At 39.3% G+C, this 23,216-nt stretch overlaps 1 protein-coding gene across 7 annotated transcripts in view; it reads right to left on the bottom strand.

Annotated features, from left to right (window-relative positions):
• Positions 1-23,216, bottom strand: part of LOC128684871 (trichohyalin) — a 63,312-nt gene that overhangs the window by 31,856 nt on the left and 8,240 nt on the right. For 5 of the 7 annotated variants that reach the window (XM_053771186.2, XM_053771189.2, XM_053771191.2 and 2 more), the window contains exons 4-17: positions 22,656-22,754; positions 20,212-20,498; positions 18,944-19,009; positions 15,738-16,343; positions 11,799-11,924; positions 8,462-8,599; positions 7,454-7,702; positions 6,417-6,566; positions 5,503-5,619; positions 4,867-5,001; positions 4,422-4,559; positions 3,209-3,442; positions 1,610-1,747; positions 452-589 (exon numbers count right to left, since the gene is read on the bottom strand). In XM_053771186.2, coding sequence (XP_053627161.2) covers positions 452-589; positions 1,610-1,747; positions 3,209-3,442; positions 4,422-4,559; positions 4,867-5,001; positions 5,503-5,619; positions 6,417-6,566; positions 7,454-7,702; positions 8,462-8,599; positions 11,799-11,924; positions 15,738-16,343; positions 18,944-19,009; positions 20,212-20,498; positions 22,656-22,754 — 2,621 coding nt within the window. The remainder of the gene's footprint in view (positions 1-451; positions 590-1,609; positions 1,748-3,208; positions 3,443-4,421; positions 4,560-4,866; positions 5,002-5,502; positions 5,620-6,416; positions 6,567-7,453; positions 7,703-8,461; positions 8,600-11,798; positions 11,925-15,737; positions 16,344-18,943; positions 19,010-20,211; positions 20,499-22,655; positions 22,755-23,216) is intronic. The other 2 variants (XM_053771187.2, XM_053771190.2) reach the window with 2 other exon arrangements.

Raw genomic sequence — 23,216 nt, 5'->3', positions numbered from 1 at the left:
CGGTCAGCCTTTTATTATAAACCATATCAGCTATATGAGGAAGATGTCAGCTATGATATGAGGAAGATGTCAGCTATGATATGAGGAAGATGTCAGCTATGATATGAGGAAGATGTCAGCTATGATATGAGGAAGATGTCAGCTATGATATGAGGAAGATGTCAGCTATGATATGAGGAAGATGTCAGCTATGATATGAGGAAGATATCAGCTATGATATGAGGAAGATGTCAGCTATGATAAGAGAGAGGTATCAGCTATGATATGAGGAAAGTATCAGCAAAAATATAATGAAGGTAAGGATAGCTTACCTTTGCTCATTAAAACCAAGACACACACACACACACACACACACACACACACACACACACACACACACACACACACACACACACACACACACACACACACACACACACACACACCATTTGCTTGAAGGGAAGAGACACACCTGTAAGGCCTCAACAGTGGCGTCTTGTTCACTGAGCTTGTCAGACAGCTGCTCAATGTTCTTGTTAAGTTCTTCTATGTTCTTCTTGCTCAGTCTCTCCTGTTCTAGCAGCTGTCTCTCTCTCTCCTGCTGCTCACTCTGACCAACACCAAATAAAAGCATAATGATTTCTTTTATATCTAGTTTTACAACTATAACAACCCATCGCGTTGCATCACGAGCTGCCAGACGTAATAATAATAATAATAACAATAATATTTTTTTCCTACATGATACAACTTGTACAGACCTAACTGACATCAGTGATAATACTATATAGAAAGCACCTTTTTGTGCAGAGCATTTTGGACAACTTAGGCTAATTTTGTACCCAGGATGCGACCCACACCATCGACTAACACCCAGGTACTTATTTGCTGCTAGGTGAACAGGGACAGCAGGTGTCTTAAAGAAACACGCCCTAATGTTTCCACCCGTACCGGGGATCGAACTACGAACCTCAATGTGTGAGTTGAGTGCGCTACAAACTGAGCTACGGGACGTAAGCCGCCCCTTCCTTTATGTTATCTCGTTATTAATGGTTAACTATACGTAAACGTTAATTTAGATTAGATTAGATTAACCTAGATTTAACTTTTAACTCTGGTGGGAATAAAAATAGTCAACAAGCATTACAATACAACAGTGGTAAGCCTAGTGGTCAGAGCTTTCTGCTAATAACTAAAAGATATCGGGTTCGAGTCACAGGCAAGGTGAGAAATATGAGTATCATGACACCTGACGCTCCTAGATGCTACTGGATTGTTGTGGGCGGCAACATTGTGAGCGGTAGTATACCATTGTTAAGGTACTGGAGTAACCTAAACTAGTGCAGGCTTAGCGCAATCTTCTTAAAACCGAAAGGGCCCGGGTCGTAACCTGGTCCGGCGGCAACTATATGGGTAAGTTTTCTAGCACCCTTTGTCCCTGTTATCTAGCAGTAAATAGGTACCTTGGAGTTGGTGGACTGTTGTGGGTCGTAGCCTGGAGGAGGATCTAAACTACGACCTCAACTGAAATTCATCACAGTGCATTGTTTTCCTGGGTTCTCCTGTTACAATAACCTTCCTGTTTATAAAGAGAAAATGTAAACAATGATGAATTACATAGGTGACCAACCTTGAGAGTGGATATTGTGAGTCTTTCTTCATCCAGTTTTTGTGACAGACTCTCCACCTCTTTCCTCAGAGCAGCAATCCTCTTGTGTCTCTCCTCTTCTCCCTCCTCTACCTCCCTCTCTCTCTCACTCAACCTTCTCTGTGAGTTCACCAAAAATGTGCATTATTAATTGTGAAAGAGTTATGTGAGGTAACAGCCTCGTCATTGTTCCAGCAGACGTTTACATTGTCTATTGCATCAACTGAGATATTTAATGTACAACGAGATGTGAATTTCTCAGTGTATTTATGCTCAGAGTTTAATGTCTGTTTTAGGGATTGCAATATTCTTGACTAGTGGTGAACAGGTGATACGTAGTCTTGATAACCCTTGTTAGTCCATAGGCTTTAAACCTCACTGAATAAGTTAATGTGGGCTCAATTCTAATGTTCATGTGAAAGGAACAGGTTCAGTCCTCCACCCATAACTGGTCCAGTGTTCCACTTATAACAGGTTCACTGATTCACTGGGTGTAGTAATTTCTACAATAACTGTCAAGTTTCAATGATGACTCTGTTAACACACCTTTTCATGTATTCGCGCACACACACAGACACACACACACACACACACACACACACACACACACACACACACACACACACACACACACACACACACGCGCGCACACACACGCACACCACATACGCACACGCACACGCACACACACACGCACACGCACGCACGCACACACAAACACACACACACACACACACACACACACACACACACACACACACACACACACACACACACACACACACACACACACACACACACACACACACACACACACACACACACACACACACACACACACATACATCTCAGTCAGGATTCGTTCAGGACGCTGTACACCGTGTACCTCAGGCCTGTATTGGAGTATGCAGCACCAGTTTGGAACCCACACCTGGGCAAGCACGTCAGGAAATAAGAGAAAGTGCAAAGGTTTGCAACGAGACTAGTCCCAGAGTTAAGGGGCATGCCCTACGAGGAGAGGTTAATGGAAACTGACCTGACAACAATGAAGGACAAGAGGGACGGGGGACATGGTAACAACATATAAAATACTGAGAGGAATCGACAAGGTGGACAGAGATAGATGTTCCAGAGATGGGACACAGCGACAATGGGTTACAACTGCAAGTGGAAGATTCAGATAAATCACAGAGATGTTAGGAAGTATTTCTTCAGTCACAGAGTTGTCAGGGAATGGAATAGTGTGAAAAGTGAGACGGTGGAGGCAGGATGCATACATAGCTTTAAGAAGGAGTATGATAAAGCTCAGGGAGCAGGTAGTGAGTGACCTAGTAGCGACCAGTGAAGAGGTGGGGTAAGGAACTATGAATCGACCCCTGCAACCACAATTAGGTGAATACACACACACCTGTCTGGACCTGGGGAAGGTGAACAGCACAACGCTGTCATTACATTCTTCGGGAAGCTCTCAGCTTGTATGGGGCCATACAGCTCCTAAAGGATGGGAGACAATCAAGTTTGATCCGAGGATCAAGGCACCTCCATCTTGAAGTTTACACAAGTCCTACACCGTATCCTTACCTTATAAGTTTCAATTGCCTCTTCATGTATTTTGAGTTTGTCTGACATGAACTGCATGCTTCTTTCATGGTCTTCCATGATGTTCTTGTTCTTCTCCAGCTGTTCTCTGAGCTGGAGCTGCACTTCCTCAAGTGTTCTTGTGAGACCCTGGGTGTGCTCCTTGTGAGTGTTCTCAGTGTGTTGATGTAAAGTTTGTGCTTCTTCCAAGTCTCTCTCCTTGTCGAGTAACCTCACCTGTGTGTGTACCGGTGGAAAGGGTTTGCATTTAATAAATAAAGAAAACTATTAAAAATGTACAAAATTTGATCATAGGCTTTTTGGTTGATATATAAAAACAGTCGCCATAACTTTAATAGAAGACATACTTGTTTTGAATTATTATTCTGTCATATCAGAACAAAAGATACGTACATGAGCAGCTGAAATATAATCCATTTAATACTAAGAAATATTCAAGGAAATTAAGAAAAAACTACATCAAGTCTTAAAAATTAATCAATTGAAAAAAGATCCGCTAAACGCAGTGAAAATTTTGAAAATGCGGTTTGTCAGTGCTGAAATTTTAAATGCTTAATCCCTTATGAAAATTCTGAGATCGAATTTATGAGAACTTAGAGTAATATTTCCATGAAACAACGTAAATTTTAAAATTAATATGCATATTGCTCTTTAAATTTTAAATATAATTAAAATGTGTCAATATGATTCTTAGATTGGCTCTTTCATGTATATAATTTCGAGAGATATAAAACTCTAATTTACATAACTCCTCAAGAATAGAAATCCCTTAAAATTCGTAACTCACAAGATAAGTACCCTGAGTGAGGAGTTTCCCTCAGCGTATATATGACAAGTTTGTTTTAATCCCTATTTTAGAAATTAAAGTATCTCGACTGGTTGATAAGACACATATACAACGGTTAGGTATCTTTATTCCGAAACGTTTCGACTGCACAGTAGGCTTCTTTAGTCGAGGAGTCAGTAGGACTCTACTCGACTGAAACAGAGAAACATTTCGGGAAGAAAATTATCTAACTGTTGCACATGTGTCTTGCTTATCAACCTGTCGGTGTTGTATAGCTTTAACGTATTTATTCTTGACTGGTGTTGAGAAGCTTACGTGGAGTCTTTAACAATAACCATACTGTAGTCGGTAGGATTTAAACCCCATTAACTAATTAACGTAATTCCTTAATAATTTAATATATGGTACCTTATAAGTTTGTATATCGTTCTCCTGTTCTGCGAGTGTGAGAGACATGTGGTAGATACTGTTCTTAAGTTCTTCCATGTTCTTCTTGGTGAGTTTCTCCTGTTCCAGTAGTTCTCTCATTCTCTCCTTCAGTTCGTTCTGATGTAGGAAGAGCAAGGTTATTTATGCAGAGCGTTCTACGCTGTCTTACGTTACATTTACAACGTTCTACACAATCTTACGTTATACTTAAAACGGTCTACGCTATTTTTTTTATTTACAACGCTGTATGATAGCTTACGTTACATTTACAACGTTCTACACTAACTTACGTTGTAAGACAGCTTTCAACGCTAGCTTATATGTACTACTACTCTGACTTACTGTGTTATTACAAAGGTCTCGCTATATTTACTAAGTTCTGCGCTAACTTACGTTATATTTTCAACCTTCTAGATTGCCCTACCTGATCATTCAGAACTTTGTTATTATCCTCGTCTTGCCTGCGAGCAACAAGGTTCAATTGTTGGGTAAGAGTAGCGATGGTCTGTCTGTTTGTCTTGTCCTGCTCTTGCAACACTTGCAGCTTCTCCCGTTGTTCCTGGTTAATGCCTTATTTTAGTAAGCTTTATATGTGTGGTCCATTAAGCTGTCGCCTAAACTTACTTAGGATACTTTTAGGTAATGTGATACATTCATACAGAATATACACACAAACAGCGACAGACACTTGCATATGTAGACTCATATACATACATGTGTGAATAGGGAATCATGCATACATTATACACGTACGCACAAATATTAATTCACACACACACGGAGTCATAAAAATTTTACTACCAAAGACATTTTGTCTTACCAAGGGAGGGTGCTATTATAACTTACCAGGTGCTAGGCTTGAAAATAACCCATGGTAGGATAAGAACTCATAGCTTGTAAACTCAACTGTGTTCAACAATTTTAAACAGAGAATCCTGAAGCTACAGTACATTAACGTTTTTCACACGTTAAATAATAACATATGTTCGGTGTTATCTCTTCATATGTTCGTAGCAGTGTTCATTGCTTCTGGTGAGCCAAACTTGAAGAATGGACCAACCTGGAGGTGGCTGACTCTCTCCTCCAGAGAATTAATTTCAGCATTGAGGCTGGCCACTGTCAGGTGATGTGCAACCTCTTTCTCCTCAAGCTCCTTCTCCTTGTTAACCAGATCTCCCTGTGGAGCAGTAATTCAGTCAGTAGAAATACTGATGGCTGGTCTGTGAAGTAATCTTGTTCTTAATGACGTAAGGATGTGTAAGAGTTAGGGAACTTGTATGTGCTTGAGGATATTCGTGATTATGAGAGAAGGTCTGTGATTGTGAAGGAAGGTCTCTGAGTGTGAAGGAAGGTCTGTGATTGTGAAGGAAGGTCTGTGATTGTGAGGGAAGGTCTGTGATTGTGAGGGAAGGTCTGAGATTGTGAGGGAAGGTCTGAGATTGAGGGAAGGTCTGAGATTGTGATGGAAGGTCTGAGATTGTGAAGGAAGGTCTGAGATTGTGAGGGAAGGTCTGTGACTGTGACGGAAGGTCTGTGATTGTAATAATAGTAATTATAATAGTAGAGGTGGCGATGAGGGTGATACTTTTAAATATAAAAGGGATAAAAAAAAAACTGAGGTTATCTACTAAATTAATGGGTACTATCCATCGTCTATTTTAATTGATAAAATCAACACTAAAAGCATTAAAAAAATTCAACGATATAACCACAAACATTTTTAATTCAGGTAGGTTTGTCAGGAGACAGGACAAGTGTTTCCTGACCCGGGTCTTAGTCATATGTCGACCCCCCCGCTGGAGCTTTTGGTCATCTGACAGAAGCCTTCCGTTGGCTTACCGGTCCACCCCTTAAAAATTAAGGTTACACGTTCTGTTTTTAATTACAAAACACTTACCAGTACACAAAAAAATACAGAAAAATAATCACTGAGAGTTACAGATATGTAATAACTGTTTTTAAATATGAACTTACCTGAAGATTGCAGACTATTTCTTTATATTCTTCAGTTTTCTCATATAAATGAATGATTTTCTTATTTACGTCATCGTTGGTTTGCTTAATCTGTTTCTCATTTATCAATAGTTCCTGTATTCTCTCTTCCTGGTGCTGGATCTGTGAGTGCTATGACAAGTTTGTATATTGGTTACCAATCTTATTGAAACTTATTGTATTCTAGCGTACACACTCCTCAACTGACAAACATATTATATATTTTCATTATAGTGTTTTACGTTAATGTAATTCTCCTAATATTTATAGGTAACAGATTATTACTAATTCTGGGAAAGTGAAGCTGTTTAATATAATAATATACGTAGTTTATAATGATTTATGTTTTGAAATGTGTTTTTAGCTACGGCTATATTTAAATAATAGTAATACAGTAGAACCTCTGTATTCGGATGCACTTTATTCGTAGAATCCAGTATTAGGAAAAAAATCGAAGAAAAACAACGTGAACGACGCTGCTGTTTGACATCTTGTGATTCAGTTATTTATTTTTTGTAACTTCGTGTTATTTTTATTTTATTATTGAAAATAAGTGATCATCGCCCAGAATAAGAACAGTGTTAAAAACCTAAAATGAAAGCTGTAAGAACCACAACTGAACTTAAAATAGGAACTTATTTCAGAACACGAAAATGGATAATACGTCTTGTTGACCTGGCCAAGGAATATGGCTTGTCAACATCTACCGTATTTTATATTATAAAAAATAAAGGCGCAATAAAAAGTGCTACTGTGGGAACAGGACTCAAAATTCTTGCATGGTTCATGTATGATTTCTTGCTTGTACATGTTCTTTTACAAGTTTAATTAACCAATATTCTGACTTAAAAAAGTTTGTGAAGAGTAACTCTCGGGGTCTGGAACGAATTAATCCAATTTACATTATTTCCTGTGGAAAAAATGATCGTGTTCAGAAAATTCAATATTCAGAACACTCTTAGGAGCCAATTAATTCCGAACACAAAGGTTCCACTTTATCAACTTAACACGAGACTTACCAGAGCAGTGATTTTGGAGTGAGTTTGGGCATCCTGCCTGCGATTTCCACTTTCCACCTTCTCCAGACGGTCCAGCTTCTGCTGATACTCCTCTACTTCTTCTTCCAGAAGGGCCACCTTCTCCTGTTCCACCTTCACTTCATTCTCTAGATGAACTACCTTCTGCTCCTCCTCCTCCACCTCCTCCTCAAGAAGAGCCACCTTCTGCTGCTCCATCCTCAACTCCTTCTCTCTCTCACGAAGCTGAGACTGTGTACATGAGGGTTAGTTAATGGATGATTCTAATTTGAGCTATTCCTGTGATAACATGCTAGATAAAAGACAAAGGTGCCTAGCCTTTATATAACGGGAACTTTATAGGAGTTGCAAAGCTCAAAGTGAGCTTCAATACGATGATAGAGCTCCATTGAGATATATTATAAAAGGCTAATACTTTTATGCCTCGTCACTCACTTGTCGGCTTGTAGCTACATACGAAATGTGATCGAAAAATTGAGACTAAATGAAAGTTTATTATAGACATAGTATTACTACAGACATAGTATTTATAGACAGAGGCAAAATGAATACTATTTTAATTAATAAACAAGTTGTATATACCGAGACCTGTGTGTGTGTGTGTGTGTGTGTGTGTGTGTGTGTGTGTGTGTGTGTGTGTGTGTGTGTGTGTGTGTGTGTGTGTGTGTGTGTGTGTGTGTGTGTGTGTGTGTGTGTGTGTGTGTGTGTGTGTGTGTGTGTGTGTGTGTGTGTGTGTGTGTGTGTGTGTGTGTGTGTGTGCGCCCCGAGAAGTGTGTATTTCTGAGTGTAGATACATTAAGAGTTTACTTGAGTCCCTATTTTTTTAGGGAGTCAAGTTTACTCAAATATTAGTTTACTGGTAAACTGTTGCCCTCTTGACACACGTGCAGTCAATAGACTTCAAATCTAAGATACTCAGGTGTCGCACTTATGCCTTAATTATCAGTTTGTAGGTCTTGTATCGTTCATCTAATGATTTAAGTTAGTAACCTGACAGAGGGCCAAGGCTTGCTGGTGTTCAGTCAGGTTGAGGGAAGCTTCCTCCAGTCTTCTGTTGAGCGCTTTGATGGTCTCTTTCTGAGCCTCTTCTCGTTCCAGCATCTCGCTTTCCATCTCCTCTAGTTCCTTCTGTTTCGTGTTAATCAGTTTAAGGGCATGTATAAGAAAATGAAAGTCAAATTACCATGGCAGGAAAAATTTATAAGTAGTACACAAATAGAAATGTTGACTAAAGTAAGCGAAAAATAGCCTGGCTTCCATTTAAAATTTGAGGGATAGTTGTTAGATGGCATCGTACATGATTTTTTTGGTACTTCCTCTAAAGTGAGTTATTTGTGTTTTTATGGTTTGCTTAGGCAACAGGAATGGGAACAGTTTGTTAGTGGATTAAATAGGTCCACCCCTTTGAGTTTGGCTTGGAAAGGTATAAATAAAATAACCAGGAAAAAGACTGGCAATGTTGCTCATCCCTTTCCTCTTGAAAAAGCAAATGACCTCATAAATGACTGGTCCAAAACATCCAGGCATGAAAGCCTTCCATCTCATATTAGAAAAAATTTAGAGAGTACTTCTGAAGAAATGTTGAAACTGATTAATTTTATGAGCCAAAATATTGATGAGAGTGATTGCCTCTTTACCGAGTATGAATTAGATAATGCATTAACCAAAGGTCGATCAACTGCTCCTGGAGAGGATGGTATAACCTATGATATTCTCAGAACTCTAAGGCCTGATAACCCTTTGTTGGCACTGTATAATCTCAGTTACATTGAGGGGGTTCTTCCTACTTCCTGGACCAATAGTCTCATTGTGCCTATCCCTAAGCCCCAACAGCCTGATACATTTAGGCCGATCTCCTTAACTAGTTGTCTTTGCAAAACTTTTGAAAGAATGATGCTTAACAGATTGTACTACAGAATCAAACATCAACTTTCCCCCTACCTCTATGGGTTCATGAAAGGTAAAAGTGTGCAGAACTGTATTTCCACCTTTCTCACTGCACACACCTCTACTAGTTTTACCACTTTTCTTGATCTAAAATCTGCATTTGATATTGCAAACAGAACCGTTATACTACATGAACTAGCCAAAATGAATATTGGTGGTAGCTTACTCTGCTGGATAATAGGATACCTGTCAAATAGAGTATCCTCTGTCCTTTACCAAGGCTTCAGAAGTGATTCTAAAGAAATGTCTTTAGGTACACCGCAGGGAGGAGTTCTTAGTCCCATGCTATTTAATATTCTGATTAATGCTCTCCTAAATGCTCTACCTGCCTCACCTAAACATATAGCTATAAGCTATGCTGATGATATCATGATCCATACAACAGGGCATAAGAAAATGAATACCATTCTTAATGAAGTTCAAGCAATTTGTAATCGACTAGGCCTCATAATATCTTCCTCTAAAACAAAGATATTAACAAGCAAACGACATCCCCCACCCATCTATTTGCAGGGTGAAATCATTAGCTACGTTAAAACTTACAGATATCTTGGTGTAGATGTACCCTTTAACAAATCCACTATACCACAACTAAACAAGAAATGTAAAGCTAGGCTAAATGCTCTCAAAGCTGTTGCTGGCTACAACCCCAACTATGGTGCTAATGTGAGAATCGTGAGAATGATGTACATAGCCTATGTTAGGTCCTTAATTGATTATGCTGCTCCCATGTTGATATTAGCTAGAGAAAGTTCCCTCCGACCCTTGGAGTTAATGCAAAATGAAGCTCTCAGGACTATTCTTGGCTGTCCCAGATCTACAAAAGTTCTTAACATGAGGAAGGAGCTTGGTATTTCTAGTATCAGTGATAGGATTGTTGAAATTAACACTGTACTCGGTAATAAAATGTTGAGAAACGAACCAGACACTGTCACAGTGAATCTTACCAAGTGTCTAGAGGTAAATACACACAGATCTAAATGGATTGTGAAAACGTGCAATTGCATTAAGTTTTATAACCTGCATGAATTGTATCACTGTAGGCAACAAGAGCATTTCACCCCTCCATGGAAGATGTGTTCATTTAATATCACATACCTACAAGTCCCTCCCAAGAAGCTCATTGCTAGTAATCCCTTCCTTAAATCTCTTGTTAGAGCAACTGCTCAAGAAGAAATTTTTCGCCTAGCTGGTAGTAATAAGTTATCACAAGTTATATACACTGATGGATCTAAACAGGAGTCTTCTGGCAGGGCTGCATCTGCTCTTGTTGCCACCTCCCTAGTTAAGAACGATAATAAATTTGTTGAGTTAGGCATAAGAATTAACAACTGGGCGTCTACACTGCAAACTGAATTGTTTGCAATCCTAATGGCGCTAAAGCTAACCTATGACACTGAGCTTGACTCTATCATCATTACTGATTCTATGTCATCATTGAAGGCTCTTGGCTCATATAATGACTCCAACAACATGCTCATTGGGGAAGCCAGGTATAGATACTCAAAAATTAGGGACAAAGGAATTAATGTACAATTGCTATGGATCCCATCACACATTGGATTACTCCTTCATGATAAAGTTGATATGTTAGCCAAGAAGAGTATCCAGAAGGAGAACGTAGAATATAACTTTGGTATAACTGTGTCTAGCATTAGGAATAATATTAGGAGAGAAGTAAATAATGAAGATGATTGTTATAGGAATGCATTTAGAAGCCTGAGTAGATCTATAACCCACTATGATAACATGAACGTAGATAAGTATGTTTATGGAGCAACTTGCAATGTGAACAGACTGACTGATGTTGTAGTGGCCAGGCTTAGGCTTGGTTACAAGTACTTCTGGCAGTTTGGGAGACACACAGATGATGATCAAACTAAATGTAAATTATGTGATCAGGCATATGGTCACTCTCTTGAACACTATGTGCTTAATTGTCCACTTATTGAGGAATACAGAGACAGACAGTATAATAACCTATGTGACATGTCAAGATATCTTATTAATGAAAATAAGATACCAGATATACTAAGCAAATTTCCTAAATTTGCTTGTAACAGATAAGTGAACTATAGATATGTAGATATAAATCCATATGTATTCCTGTTAACCCTTTGGGGCCTAGTTCCTAGGCCTTTTGTGTATCCACATGCTCTCGCGCTACCGTCCACAGGATGGATATGGGGTGCACAATAAACTAGCCACTTCGGTGGCAAAATCTAAAAAATCTATGGTTTGTAAACCTAGCCGTGAAAGTAGAGGTTCTCTCTCTCGCTCATAGCTGATGGAGGATTTAGCCTCCACCATTTCTTGAGTTGAGTGATCTACTAGTTTTTCGTATAAACATCACAATATATGCAGGGCCGCTGCTACTTACCTGACTGTCGAGATTTTGCCTTTTGAAGTTCGTCAGTTCCTGGGTGACCTGAGTCAGCTGCTGCTTCAGTGCAGAGGTGGTCTGATCACCGCTCAGGTCCTGTTCAAGCAACTGCTGAAGCTTCTGCTGCAATTATTTTTTACATAATTCAATTTGGAGTCAGAGTTGTTACGTTACTGAATTCAACTTATTTTTAAAATCCAGCCCAATCTAAGGTATATATATATATATATAATTATATATATATAATATATATATATATATATATACATATATATATATTATATGTATATATATATATATTATATATATTTATTTATTTTATTTATTTATTTATTTATAATTTGAGCACACTTACAGAGGTACAAAAAAAAATACAGATAAGAGCAGCATGCCAAAGCCACTTATACTATGCATAGCATTACGGGCTGGCTTAAAATTAACTTAAGATTAACTAAGCAATGATGAAATCAGTGAAAAACATTAATGTAAACTGATTACTATAAAGCACAAGTGAGTATTACAAAGACAGGTCATATGGTTGCATGCATTGTTGTAAATTCAGTAGAATGGAGTATTCTGTTAGGTAGTGAATTTAAAAAATAATAAAGTTAGATTGGGTTTTAGGTTTAACATTTATGTGATATAATTGTGAGAAACATTTAAGATATACAATTTATAAGGTTCAGTTATTCAGTATTTATTTGGTTTTGGGTGAGTAAGTGATCTTTGAGAAGAGACTTGAATTTATAAACAGGTAGTGTTTCTTTTATATTAACAGGTAATGAATTCCAGATTTTAGGGCCTTTTATGTGCATTGAGTTTTTGCATAGCGTGAGATGGACACGAGGAATATCAAAGAGTGATCTGTGCCTTGTGTTATGGTCATGTGTTCTGTTGAGGTTGGCAAGGAGATGTTTGAGGGGAGGGTTAATATCAGAGTTGAGTGTTCTATGTATGTAATAGGTGCAGTAATAAGTATGGATGTTTTGTATGGTGAGTAGGTTGAGTGTATTGAATATTGGTGGAGTGTGCTGCCTGTAGTGAGAATTTGTTATCATTCTAACTGCAGCCTTTTGTTGGGTAATTAGTGGTCTGAGATGGTTACTTGTTGTTGAGCCCCATGCACAAATTCCATAGGTGAGATAGGGGTAAATAAGAGAGTGATATAGGGCCAGGAGGGCTGACTGTGGAGCATAGTACCGTATCTTCGATAGTATGCCTACAGTCTTGGAAATTTTCTTAGAAATTTGTTGTATATGTGTATGAAATTTGAGTCTATTATCAAGGTGGATTCCTAAGAATTTTCCCTCTGTTAGCTTTGTGATAGGTGATCCGTTTATCATTATGTTAAGAGGGACATCTGTAGCTCTGTTACCAAACTGAATGAAGTAGGTTTTGTCAATGTTTAGTGTAAGTTTGTTAGTACTCATCCAGGTAGATATTTTCTGTAATTCGGTATTTACAGTATTGGCTAGCGTGACTGGGCTCGGGTGGGAGAAGACGTATGTTGTGTCATCAGCAAATAGTGTGGGTTTGAGTAATTGAGAAGCATTTGGTAGGTCATTTATGTATAGGAGAAAGAGAAGAGGGCCAAGGACACTTCCCTGTGGGACACCAACTGTAATTGGTTGTGCAGAAGAGTTTGCCCCATTTGCGTACACATATTGGCTTCTGTTGCTGAGGTATGACTTGAGGTAGTTGAGGGAGTGCCCTCTTATACCATAGTGTGATAATTTTACGTGGAGCAAGTCATGGTCAACTGTATCAAAAGCTTTACGTAAGTCAATGAAGATCCCCAGTGGGACTTCTTTTTTCTCTATTGCAGTGTATATATGTTCTAGCATGTGTATAATAGCATCATTAGTATTTTTATTAGGCCTGAATCCAAATTGGCAGGGGTTGAGTATGTTTTGGGAGATAAGGTAGGAGTAGATTCGTTTATGAATTAATTTTTCGAAGATTTTTGAGAGAGGGTGTAAGTTGGATATTGGCCTATAGTTATTCAACTCTGTTTGGTCTCCTCCTTTGTGGATCGGGGTGACCCTTGCTATTTTGAGTACTGTAGGGAAGGTGGAGGATTCAATGGATTTGTTAAAGAGTGTTGCAATGATTGGTGATAGCACTTGTGACACTTTTTTGTATATAAAGGGTGGTAAGGTATTTAAATCTCCTGCCTTGTTTTTTAGTGCGTTGATAATAAGGGAGACTTCGTATGGGTTAGTCGGAGCTAGGAACAGTGTGTTCGGGTAGTTGCCGGTGAGGTAGTCATTTGGTGGGGTATCTGAGCTTGGGATTTTATTGGCAAGGTTTTGTCCTATAGTGGAGAAGAAATCATTGAGTCTGTTTGCTGTTTCTGTTGGTGGGAGTTGGGGTTCATCTGATTTTGCTAATTTTATTTCGCTATTTCGTGATATCTTTTTTGTTCCCAGAATTTCTGATAGGGTTTTCCAGGTCTTTTTTATATCACCTCGTAAGTTGGATAATCTGTTCTCATAATACAATTTTTTTGCCCTTCTTATCAGGCTGGTTAGGATTGACGAGTAACGTTTTGTTTGGTCTCTGGTTATGTGACCCATTCTGTACTGTTTTTCATATTGGTGTTTTGTATTTATGGATTTGAGAATGCTGGGTGTTAGCCAGGGACTGTTCAGTCTCTTAGCTGTCATCTGCTTAGTTTTTTTAGGGCAGTGCTTGTTATAGAGGTATTGAGTCTTTTTTAGAAAATTATTAATACATTCGTCAATATCTGTATTGATTTCTAGCTCAGTGTGCCAATCAATGTTTGCTAATGCTGTTGTGAAGTTATTAATGGCTGCCTCATTGTGAAGTCTGAAGGTGACTTTAGTAGTGTCTTGGGGTAATTTACCAAGAGTTGTTATGAGGAAAGTAGGGTAGTGGTCTGTGGTATTATCTGTAATTATGCCTGATTTTAAAGGGGATATGGTGTTGGTCCAGATGTGGTCAAGTAGGGAAACACTAGTCTCTGTAACTCTTGTAGGTTTTGTTACTGTTGGTAGCAACATACAGTTACTCATTGTGTTTGTGAATTCAGTATATATATATATATATATATATATATATATATATATATATATATATATATATATATATATATATATATATATATATATATACACACACCGATTTTGTGTTATCTGTTAGTGCCTAAGTTGGTGTCTGGTGAAGGTACTCCTGTGGTGTGACTGGTGTAGACTGTTTGTGAATTATCACAATATTTGTTCAGCTTTCTTGTCTTTCACTGAACGTGCAGGATCTGCGCTTACGGCAAGCCAGTCCTAGAACCACAGCCCAGTGCTCTAGCCACAGACTTGACAAGAGTTCTAATGCTGTCAGTCCTCTAAAATATTGGAAACTTAAATACTGTTTACAGTTTTCAGTCGTTAAAATAATGTCGCGAGACTTTTCCAAGTCATTGCAAACACTTGGAATGTGGTTATTTGTGTATTGCAAACACTCCTCCCAGAGCCTATTCCAATAATCATTAATTTATTTCTAAAGAAATATTTATCTTCTTGAAGAGCCGTTTTATGTATGTCTGATTACCTAATTATTTACTTGTCTACTAGGTCGGAGCTCCAGCTACTGGACTCGCTACCTAAGGGACTGAAATGGTAAAAAAAAAAAAGTCACTTTTCTCCGAAGCCGTAGTGTTTTATCTTCCCAATTTCACTAATGATTCATCTCTGTGCTGCTGACGCATTAAAAGTGTATGCACTCTCTGTATTATCACTACTACTCAATATGAGCTTGTCCCCACTTTATATAAGCCAGTTGAAAATATTTTAGTCCCGCTATTTTCTTGAATCAAGAGCCCTTCACCAGCGTCAAAAAAAGAACCCTTCCCACTTCCCTTAAAGGGAAGCATCCCCTGTAACATTCATCTCGGGGTCCCTGAGGTTACTGGGACTAACTCACCTGGCCGGCTGTTACAAGGAGACGCTCAGACTCGAGCTTCTGAAGCTGCTGCTCCACCTCCTCTCGTAGAGATGAAAGAGCCCTCTCTTTGGCCTCTATCTCTTGCCTCCTTTCCCTCCTAGCCTCCTCCTCTTCCGCTTGTCGCTTCCTCCTGTCATCTTCCTCTTCCGCTTGTCGCTTCCTCCTAGCCTCTTCCTCTTCTGCCCGTCTCTGTTTCATAGCCTCCTCTTCTTCTGCCCGCCTCTGTTTCATAGCCTTCTCTTCTTCCTCCTTTCTCATCCTTCTAGCCTCCTCTTCTTCTGCCCGCCTCTGCATCATAGCCTTCTCTTCTTCCTCCTTTCTCATCCTTCTAACCTCCTCCTCTTCTGCTCGTCTTTGCTTTCTGTCCATCTCCTCTTCTTCCTCTCTCTTTCTTCTAGCTTCCTTCTCCTTTTCATCTCTCTTCCTTCTGGCCTCCTCTTCCGCCTTTTCTTTTTTCTTGACCTCGTCCTCCTTCTTCCTTTTCCACCATGCCTGTTCCTCTTCATCACTCATCCTTCTAGCCCTCTCCACTTCCTCTTCTTCCTCTATGCTGGTTTCAAGGCTGTTGTCTCCTTGTGAGTTATCCTGTGTGTGAGGGACGTGTGTTATGAAAAGACTGAGAAAGTTATTTGAGAAAATGAAACGTGATGAATAGAAAATTTGAGATACTTGTCGGTAAACAGAGAGAAGAGAAGCATATAACAATTTCAGCAATATTCAATTTCAGCTTTGGCTACCGAGGTGTCCAGTTTATCGTGCACCTCATATCCATCCTATGGACGGTAGCGCAAGAATTTATATGGATACACAAAAGGCCTAGAAACTGTCTCATAATGGTACTTCTGAATACATATTTACAATATATTTTTCATGTCACAAGCAAATTTTGGGTATTTACTTAAAATGTCCAGTATCTTATTTTAATCACTAAGATACGTTAACATAACTCACATAGGTTATTATAACTAACTTCATATTCCTGGATAACTGGACAGTTATGCACATGTTCAAAAAAAAAAAAAAATGACCGTAAGTCTGAGTACATTCTTTATGTTAAGTATAATTATCGACTGTGTGTCTGCCTACCTGCTAGAAGTGTTTGTAACTAAGCCCAGACTGACTATTACAACATTAGTCAGCACGTTTTCATTGCAAGTTGCTCCATAAATGTACGTTATATACATTCATGCTATAGTGAATTATAGATCTACTTAGGCTTCTTGTTTACACAAACAGATCAAGGTTATATTGAATTTCTTCTTTCAAAGACCTTTGGATAATTTATCATCTTATAAATAACAAAAAAAGGCACAATACGGTGACTGGAACGATACACAAATAACCCGCACATAAAAGAGAGAAGCTTACGACGACGTTTCGGTCCGACTTGGACCATTTACAAAGTCACACTAACCAGAAGTGGAGCAGGACGGCTATATATAGGCAGGAAGAGGTGGTGGTGGTGGTAGTAGTAGTAGTACAAGAATGGTATATAATACCGACAAGATGAAATTAAGACACATGCGCAACACCCGGGCATCCCTATCGTAGACGTTTCACCATCCAGCCAGCCACTGGATGGCGAAACGTCCACAACAAAGACAACCAGACGCCGCACATGTGTCTTAATTTCATCAGTAGTAGTAGTAGTAGTAGAAGAGGTAGTAGTAGTGGTAGTGGTAGAAGTGGGGAAAAAGGAGGACGAGCCAGTCAAATACAAAGGAAGGGGAGCACTGCAAGAGAGCTAGGTGCCCACAGAGGGAGAGCAAGCGCACAGAAGTGCGTGAAAGGGGAAGTGGTGAAATAAATGAAGAAGGAAGAAACAGAAACACGAGACAGAAGAGAGAAAGACAACCCAGAGGAGAAAGAGGAAAGGGGAAGAGGGAGAAAAAGAAAAAATGAGGAGTCAGGTTAAGTCACGGGTGTTCTGAAGTTTGGAGCATTTTACAATGTAGCGGGAGAGGAAGGCATCTACAGAGACGAAGCGAGGGCTAAGATTCATACAAGGAAAGTTGTGTATTAGAGAGGATTCAACTAGACGGCGACTGTTCGGGTTGGAAGTTGGAAGTAGGGAAGACAGTTTTAGCAGAAGACCAGTCAATAGGATGGCTATGATCTCTGACGTGACAGAAAAGAGCATTGTTAGTGTCGGCAAGCCTAACACTATTTTTGTGCTCCCTAAGTCTGTCAGAAAGAGATCGACCAGTTTCTCCGAAGTATTGAAGAGGACAGGAGGAGCAAGAAATAGAGTAGACACCAGGAACATCTGTAGAGGGAGGAGAGGTATGAACGAGATTAGTGCGAAGAGTGTTAGTCTGGCGGAAGGAGAGCTTGATGTCTAAGGGACGGAGAGAACTGTTGAGATTACGACGTCGTCGTAAGCTTCTCTCTTTTATGTGCGGGTTATTTGTGTATAATTTATCATCTTCATCGTGTAGGAATAATTCAGTATGTGATGGAATCCAAACGAATTGTTCATTAATTCATTTTTGTCTAATAGCTTCTCCAATGAAGGGTGAGATGCTCTTGCTGTATGGTACTATAGTTCGAACAAGTTATAGAATGAAAAATATAATCAATTAAGGATCTAGTGTAGGCTATATACATACATCATTCTTACATTAGTACTATAGGTGAGGCTGTAGTCAGCAACTGCACTGACAGCATTTAGCCTAGCTCTGCATTTCGTGTTTATTTATGGTATGGTGGACTTGGGTTGGGTAAGATTCGACAGGAAACAAGACAGTTGTTTCCTGACGTGGCGGGTCATATGATGACCCGCCACTGAAGTTTTTGGTCATCTGACCGAGGCCTTCCGCTGGCTTACCAATCCACCCCTTTAAAAATTAACATATGAGAATAATGGTGGTGGACTTACTGAAGGGTACATCTACACCAAGGTAACTGAGGTTTAAGGAAGCTGATGCGAGGGTGGGAGACGTCGTTTGGTTTTTATTGTCTTTGAATTATCTGCGTCTCAGACTAATAGATTACATGTAATTAAATAATTAAGAATGGTACATATTTCCCTATGCCATGTTACAGGATCTTGATGTCATCAGCATAGCTTGTAACTATGTTTACATGAGGTAGGTCGTGCATTTAAACAACCGTATTAAATATTAAATACACTTCGACTAGTAACACATACATTTGGTTATTAAGAGTATACACTCTTAGCTTACCACAGTGTCTTGAGTGGTGTCTTCTTCAGAGTAGAGACTGGAGGTCCTCTTGGCTCGTCCCCAAGACTATAGATGAAGAAAGTTGTGATGTTAGCTATTGTGTTGTGTGTACTCAAATATATAATCATTTGTGGTTGCAAGGGTCGAGTCTCAGCTCCTGGCCCCGCCTCAACTTGCGGCACGTGTGTGTATTAAGTATCATTTGTCATGTGTACATATTTATGCATGCGTTCGTGCACATAGTATATATATATATATATATATATATATATATATATATATATATATATATATATATATATATATATATATATATATATATATATATATATATATATATATATATATATATATATATATATATATATATATAAAGTAATTAATGATAGTTTTCCCAAACTTCAAATCGTGCGCAAAAGTTACCTATAATTCGAATAATGCAAATTCAAATAATGTGACCACTTCACGCGATTCATTATTCACTCTAATAGAGACCGAGCTGTATAATGTGCTACAATATCCCATCTTTGTACTTCATTTTAAAATAGTAAAAAAGTATTTTCTTAGCTTAGTCAACCATAGAAATGAATCATCATATTCAAATGGACAATCCTAAAAATACATGACTGACTAGTTACAAATATGCACAGTGAAATAACTCCTAACGTGACGCTGTACAGTGTAAAATAGTTGTACCAAAAATAGGGATCCAATAATCACCTTCACAAGTCTACAAACATTAGGGATATTATTAAGGATTTACTATAATTTCTTCTGATTTATAAGCAGTTTCCAACAGATTACTGTCTTCAAGAGGTCCTTGATAAATTTCCTCAAAATGCTCCTGAAGCAGTGAGTTTTAGCAGGTAGGAATGTATTCCTTGAAACGAAGTAGAGGATAGTCCGTGGGAAGGGGTAATCTTTGTTTTTATTAAGGCTAGTGGAGGGATGGGGGAAGGAGAAGAAATGGGAGATAGGCGTCACCCTAGTCAGCCAAGATGCCTAGGTAGAGGTCACGCCGTGAGGGGTAACCTTTCTAACTGACAAGTAGTAATGAATGTTATAATAAGCCACACACGCACAGTCAAGGCATTTACCGAGGAAGACGTTTCGCCACTGGTGTCTCTTATTCTGATGATTAGGACTGAAAAGCCACCAGTGACGATACGTTTCCGTCTCCGTCATCAAATATCTTGATTGTTCGTATGTTTTATTGCCACAACCCCATCTAAGCATTATTAAGTCTCAACACACAGTTACACACTTACCATGTTAACCTTGGTGGTGGCGCACTGCTTCAGGAAGTGATGAACATCACTCAGTCCCAGAACTCGGGCCACATCCTTCGGCAGGCGGTTCCTGTGGTCCCTGAGGTCGTAGCTCACCTTGTTATGTACCAGCCACTTGACCACCTCCAAGTCACCGTAAGCGGCAGCCAGGTGCAACACCGATGACCCCTCGTTGTCCAGGGAGTGGAGGTCACACTTGTAATCCTTCAGCACCTCCAGGGACTTCAGCTGACCTGTGTAAGCTGCCCAGTGCGCCGGCCGTCTGCCTGAAGGAATCTCACTCGCTGATTTACTTGCTTAACATTATTATTAATTATTGACACATACTGTTTTTATATTCATCTGAATAGAAAGGGGTAACAAACGCTTGTTAGTTTAGCCAATCACTGACAGTGAGGTGAACACTCGAGTGTGGGGGAAAGAGCTGATTATTCAGCTCAAAATACTGGTAGAGGTTCGATTATGTATATTAATAAACGAACAACCGTTTATTAATATACATAATAATTTACGCCTGCAAACTGCTCTCGGATTTGGTACCAAACTTACACACCTAAATCATTCCCAAAGAGGGTAAGAGGCTTGGAACACGATGTAAAATACCCCTAAGGAAAGGGACTGCCACTGATACTCCAGAAGTTTAATATAAAACAACGCTGTTACATTTCGAAATGAAAATTGGCAAAATGACGCCTATACACTCTCCACTGACAATTTCAACATTCTTCCAACTAGGATACAATAGTCTTTAACTTTTGAAGGCGGCTAGGATACGCCAGAAGAATGTCCGAAATGCACCGAGTGTTATAATAATAATAATATTATTTTTTCTACAAGTATATGATACAACTCATACAGCCGTAGCTGACATCAGTGGCATACTATATAAAAAAAAAAACTTATGCAGAGCGTTTCGGGCAAATTAGGTTACTTTTCCCCCAGGATGCGACCTACACCAAGGTACCCATTTTAATGCTAGGTGAACCAGGACAGCGGGTGTCTTAAAGGAAACACTGTTACTCCTACATGTCCACCCGTACCGGGGATCGACCCACGGGTCTCATTGTGTGAGCTGAGTGATTCCTTTGTGCTTAACTATATTATTACATGTAAACTACATATTGTGTACTGCAAAAAGAAATAAATTGTATTGTGTTATATAATTACATGAGAACCAAACGTAGGAATGGCTCATGTAAAATTAGGTATAGGTCACCTGCCCCTGGAGTTTACCTGGAGAAGGTTTCGGGGGTCAACGCCCCCCGTGGCCCAGTCTGAGACCAAGCCTCGTGGTGGATCAGGGTTTGATCAACCAGGCTGTTACTGCTGGCCGCGCGCAAACTGACGTACGAACCACAGCCCGGCTGGTCAGGTGCTGACTTTAGGTGCCTGTCTAGCACCTTCTTGAAGACAGCCAGGGGTCTATTGGTAATCCCCCTTATGTGTGTCTTAGTCTTCAGTCTCCCTTATGTATGCTGGGAGGCAATTGAACAATCTTGGGCCCCTGACACTTATTGTGTTGTCTCTTTTCATGTTAGTGGCGCCCCTACTTTTCATTGGGGGAATGTTACATCTCCTGCCGAGTCTTTTGCTTTCATAGGGAGTGATTTTCGTGTGCAAGTATGGTACTAATCCTTCCAAATCCTCGTTACCGTACACAAGTGTTCCTAGAACCTGGTCCTCGTTACCGTACACAAGTGTTCCTAGAACCTGGTCCTCGTTACCGTACATAAGTGTTCCTTGAACCTGGTCCTCGTTACCGTACATAAGTGTTCCTAGAACCTGGTCTTCGTTACCGTACATAAGTGTTCCTAGAACCTGGTCCTCGTTACCGTACATAAGTGTTCCTTGAACCTGGTCCTCGTTACCGTACATAAGTGTTCCTAGAACCTGGTCCTCGTTAACGTACATAAGTGTTCCTAGAACCTGGTCCTCGTTAACGTACATAAGTGTTCCTAGAACCTGGTCCTCGTTAACGTACATAAGTGTTCCTAGAACCTGGTCCTCGTTAACGTACATAAGTGTTTCCAGAACCTGGTCCTCGTTAACGTACATAAGTGTTTCTAGAACCTGGTCCTCGTTAACGTACATAAGTGTTCCTAGAACCTGGTCCTCGTTACCGTATATAAGTGTTCCTAGAACCTGGTCCTCGTTAACGTACATAAGTGTTCCTAGAACCTGGTCCTCGTTACCATTCATAAGTATTTCTAAAACCTGGTCTTCGTTACTGTACACAAATGTTCTTAGAACCTGGTCCTCGTCACCGTTCATAAGTGTTATTAGAACCTAGTTATCGTTACCACTCAAAATCTGAATCCCACTGGATGAGAATTCTCGAGTTATGAGCGAAAAAAAATAGAAAAGTAGGAGGAAGAACAAAAAAATTAAGACGCCTAGCAATAATAATAATAAAAAGTCTTTACCTTTGTCATCAAGGGCCTCCGGATCAGCGTGGTTCATCAGTAGAGCCTCCATGACGTGTGTGTGCCCAGCCTCTGCTGCCAAGTGAAGTGCTGTTCCTCCTGTAGGCACAATATAGATAAATTTCGAATACAGACTGCTAGAACTTGGGCTCATATAATGCAGGAATATTATTACCAGAATGAGCCACTCGACGCGAAGACTAGTGGGAAGTTAATTCTTTGACCAGAAATAGCAAATAATCTCTGGTTAGTAAATTTTATGATACATAAAAGTTATTTTGAAGAATAGACAAAAAAATTTTAATTTTTGAAGTGTCAAAAAAAAAAAAAGAGGGACAGACAGGAAGTACCGAACTTTGGACCTGTGTTAACTAATGTATGCAACATGTAAATGCTGTATAATGAATGTTACATGTAAATGCTGTATAATGAGGAATTTTTTTGGATTATTATTATCATAATCAAAAAGAAGCGCTAAGCCACAAGGGCTATACAGCGATTTTTTTTTTTTTTTTTTTTTGGAAAATTAGGAAACTTCAAATTCTTGGAAGAAGAAGAATG

The sequence above is a fragment of the Cherax quadricarinatus genome, chromosome 5 (assembly GCF_038502225.1).
Source record: "Cherax quadricarinatus isolate ZL_2023a chromosome 5, ASM3850222v1, whole genome shotgun sequence".
Lineage (NCBI taxonomy): Eukaryota > Metazoa > Arthropoda > Malacostraca > Decapoda > Parastacidae > Cherax > Cherax quadricarinatus.
This window is presented reverse-complemented; position numbering and strand designations above follow the sequence as displayed.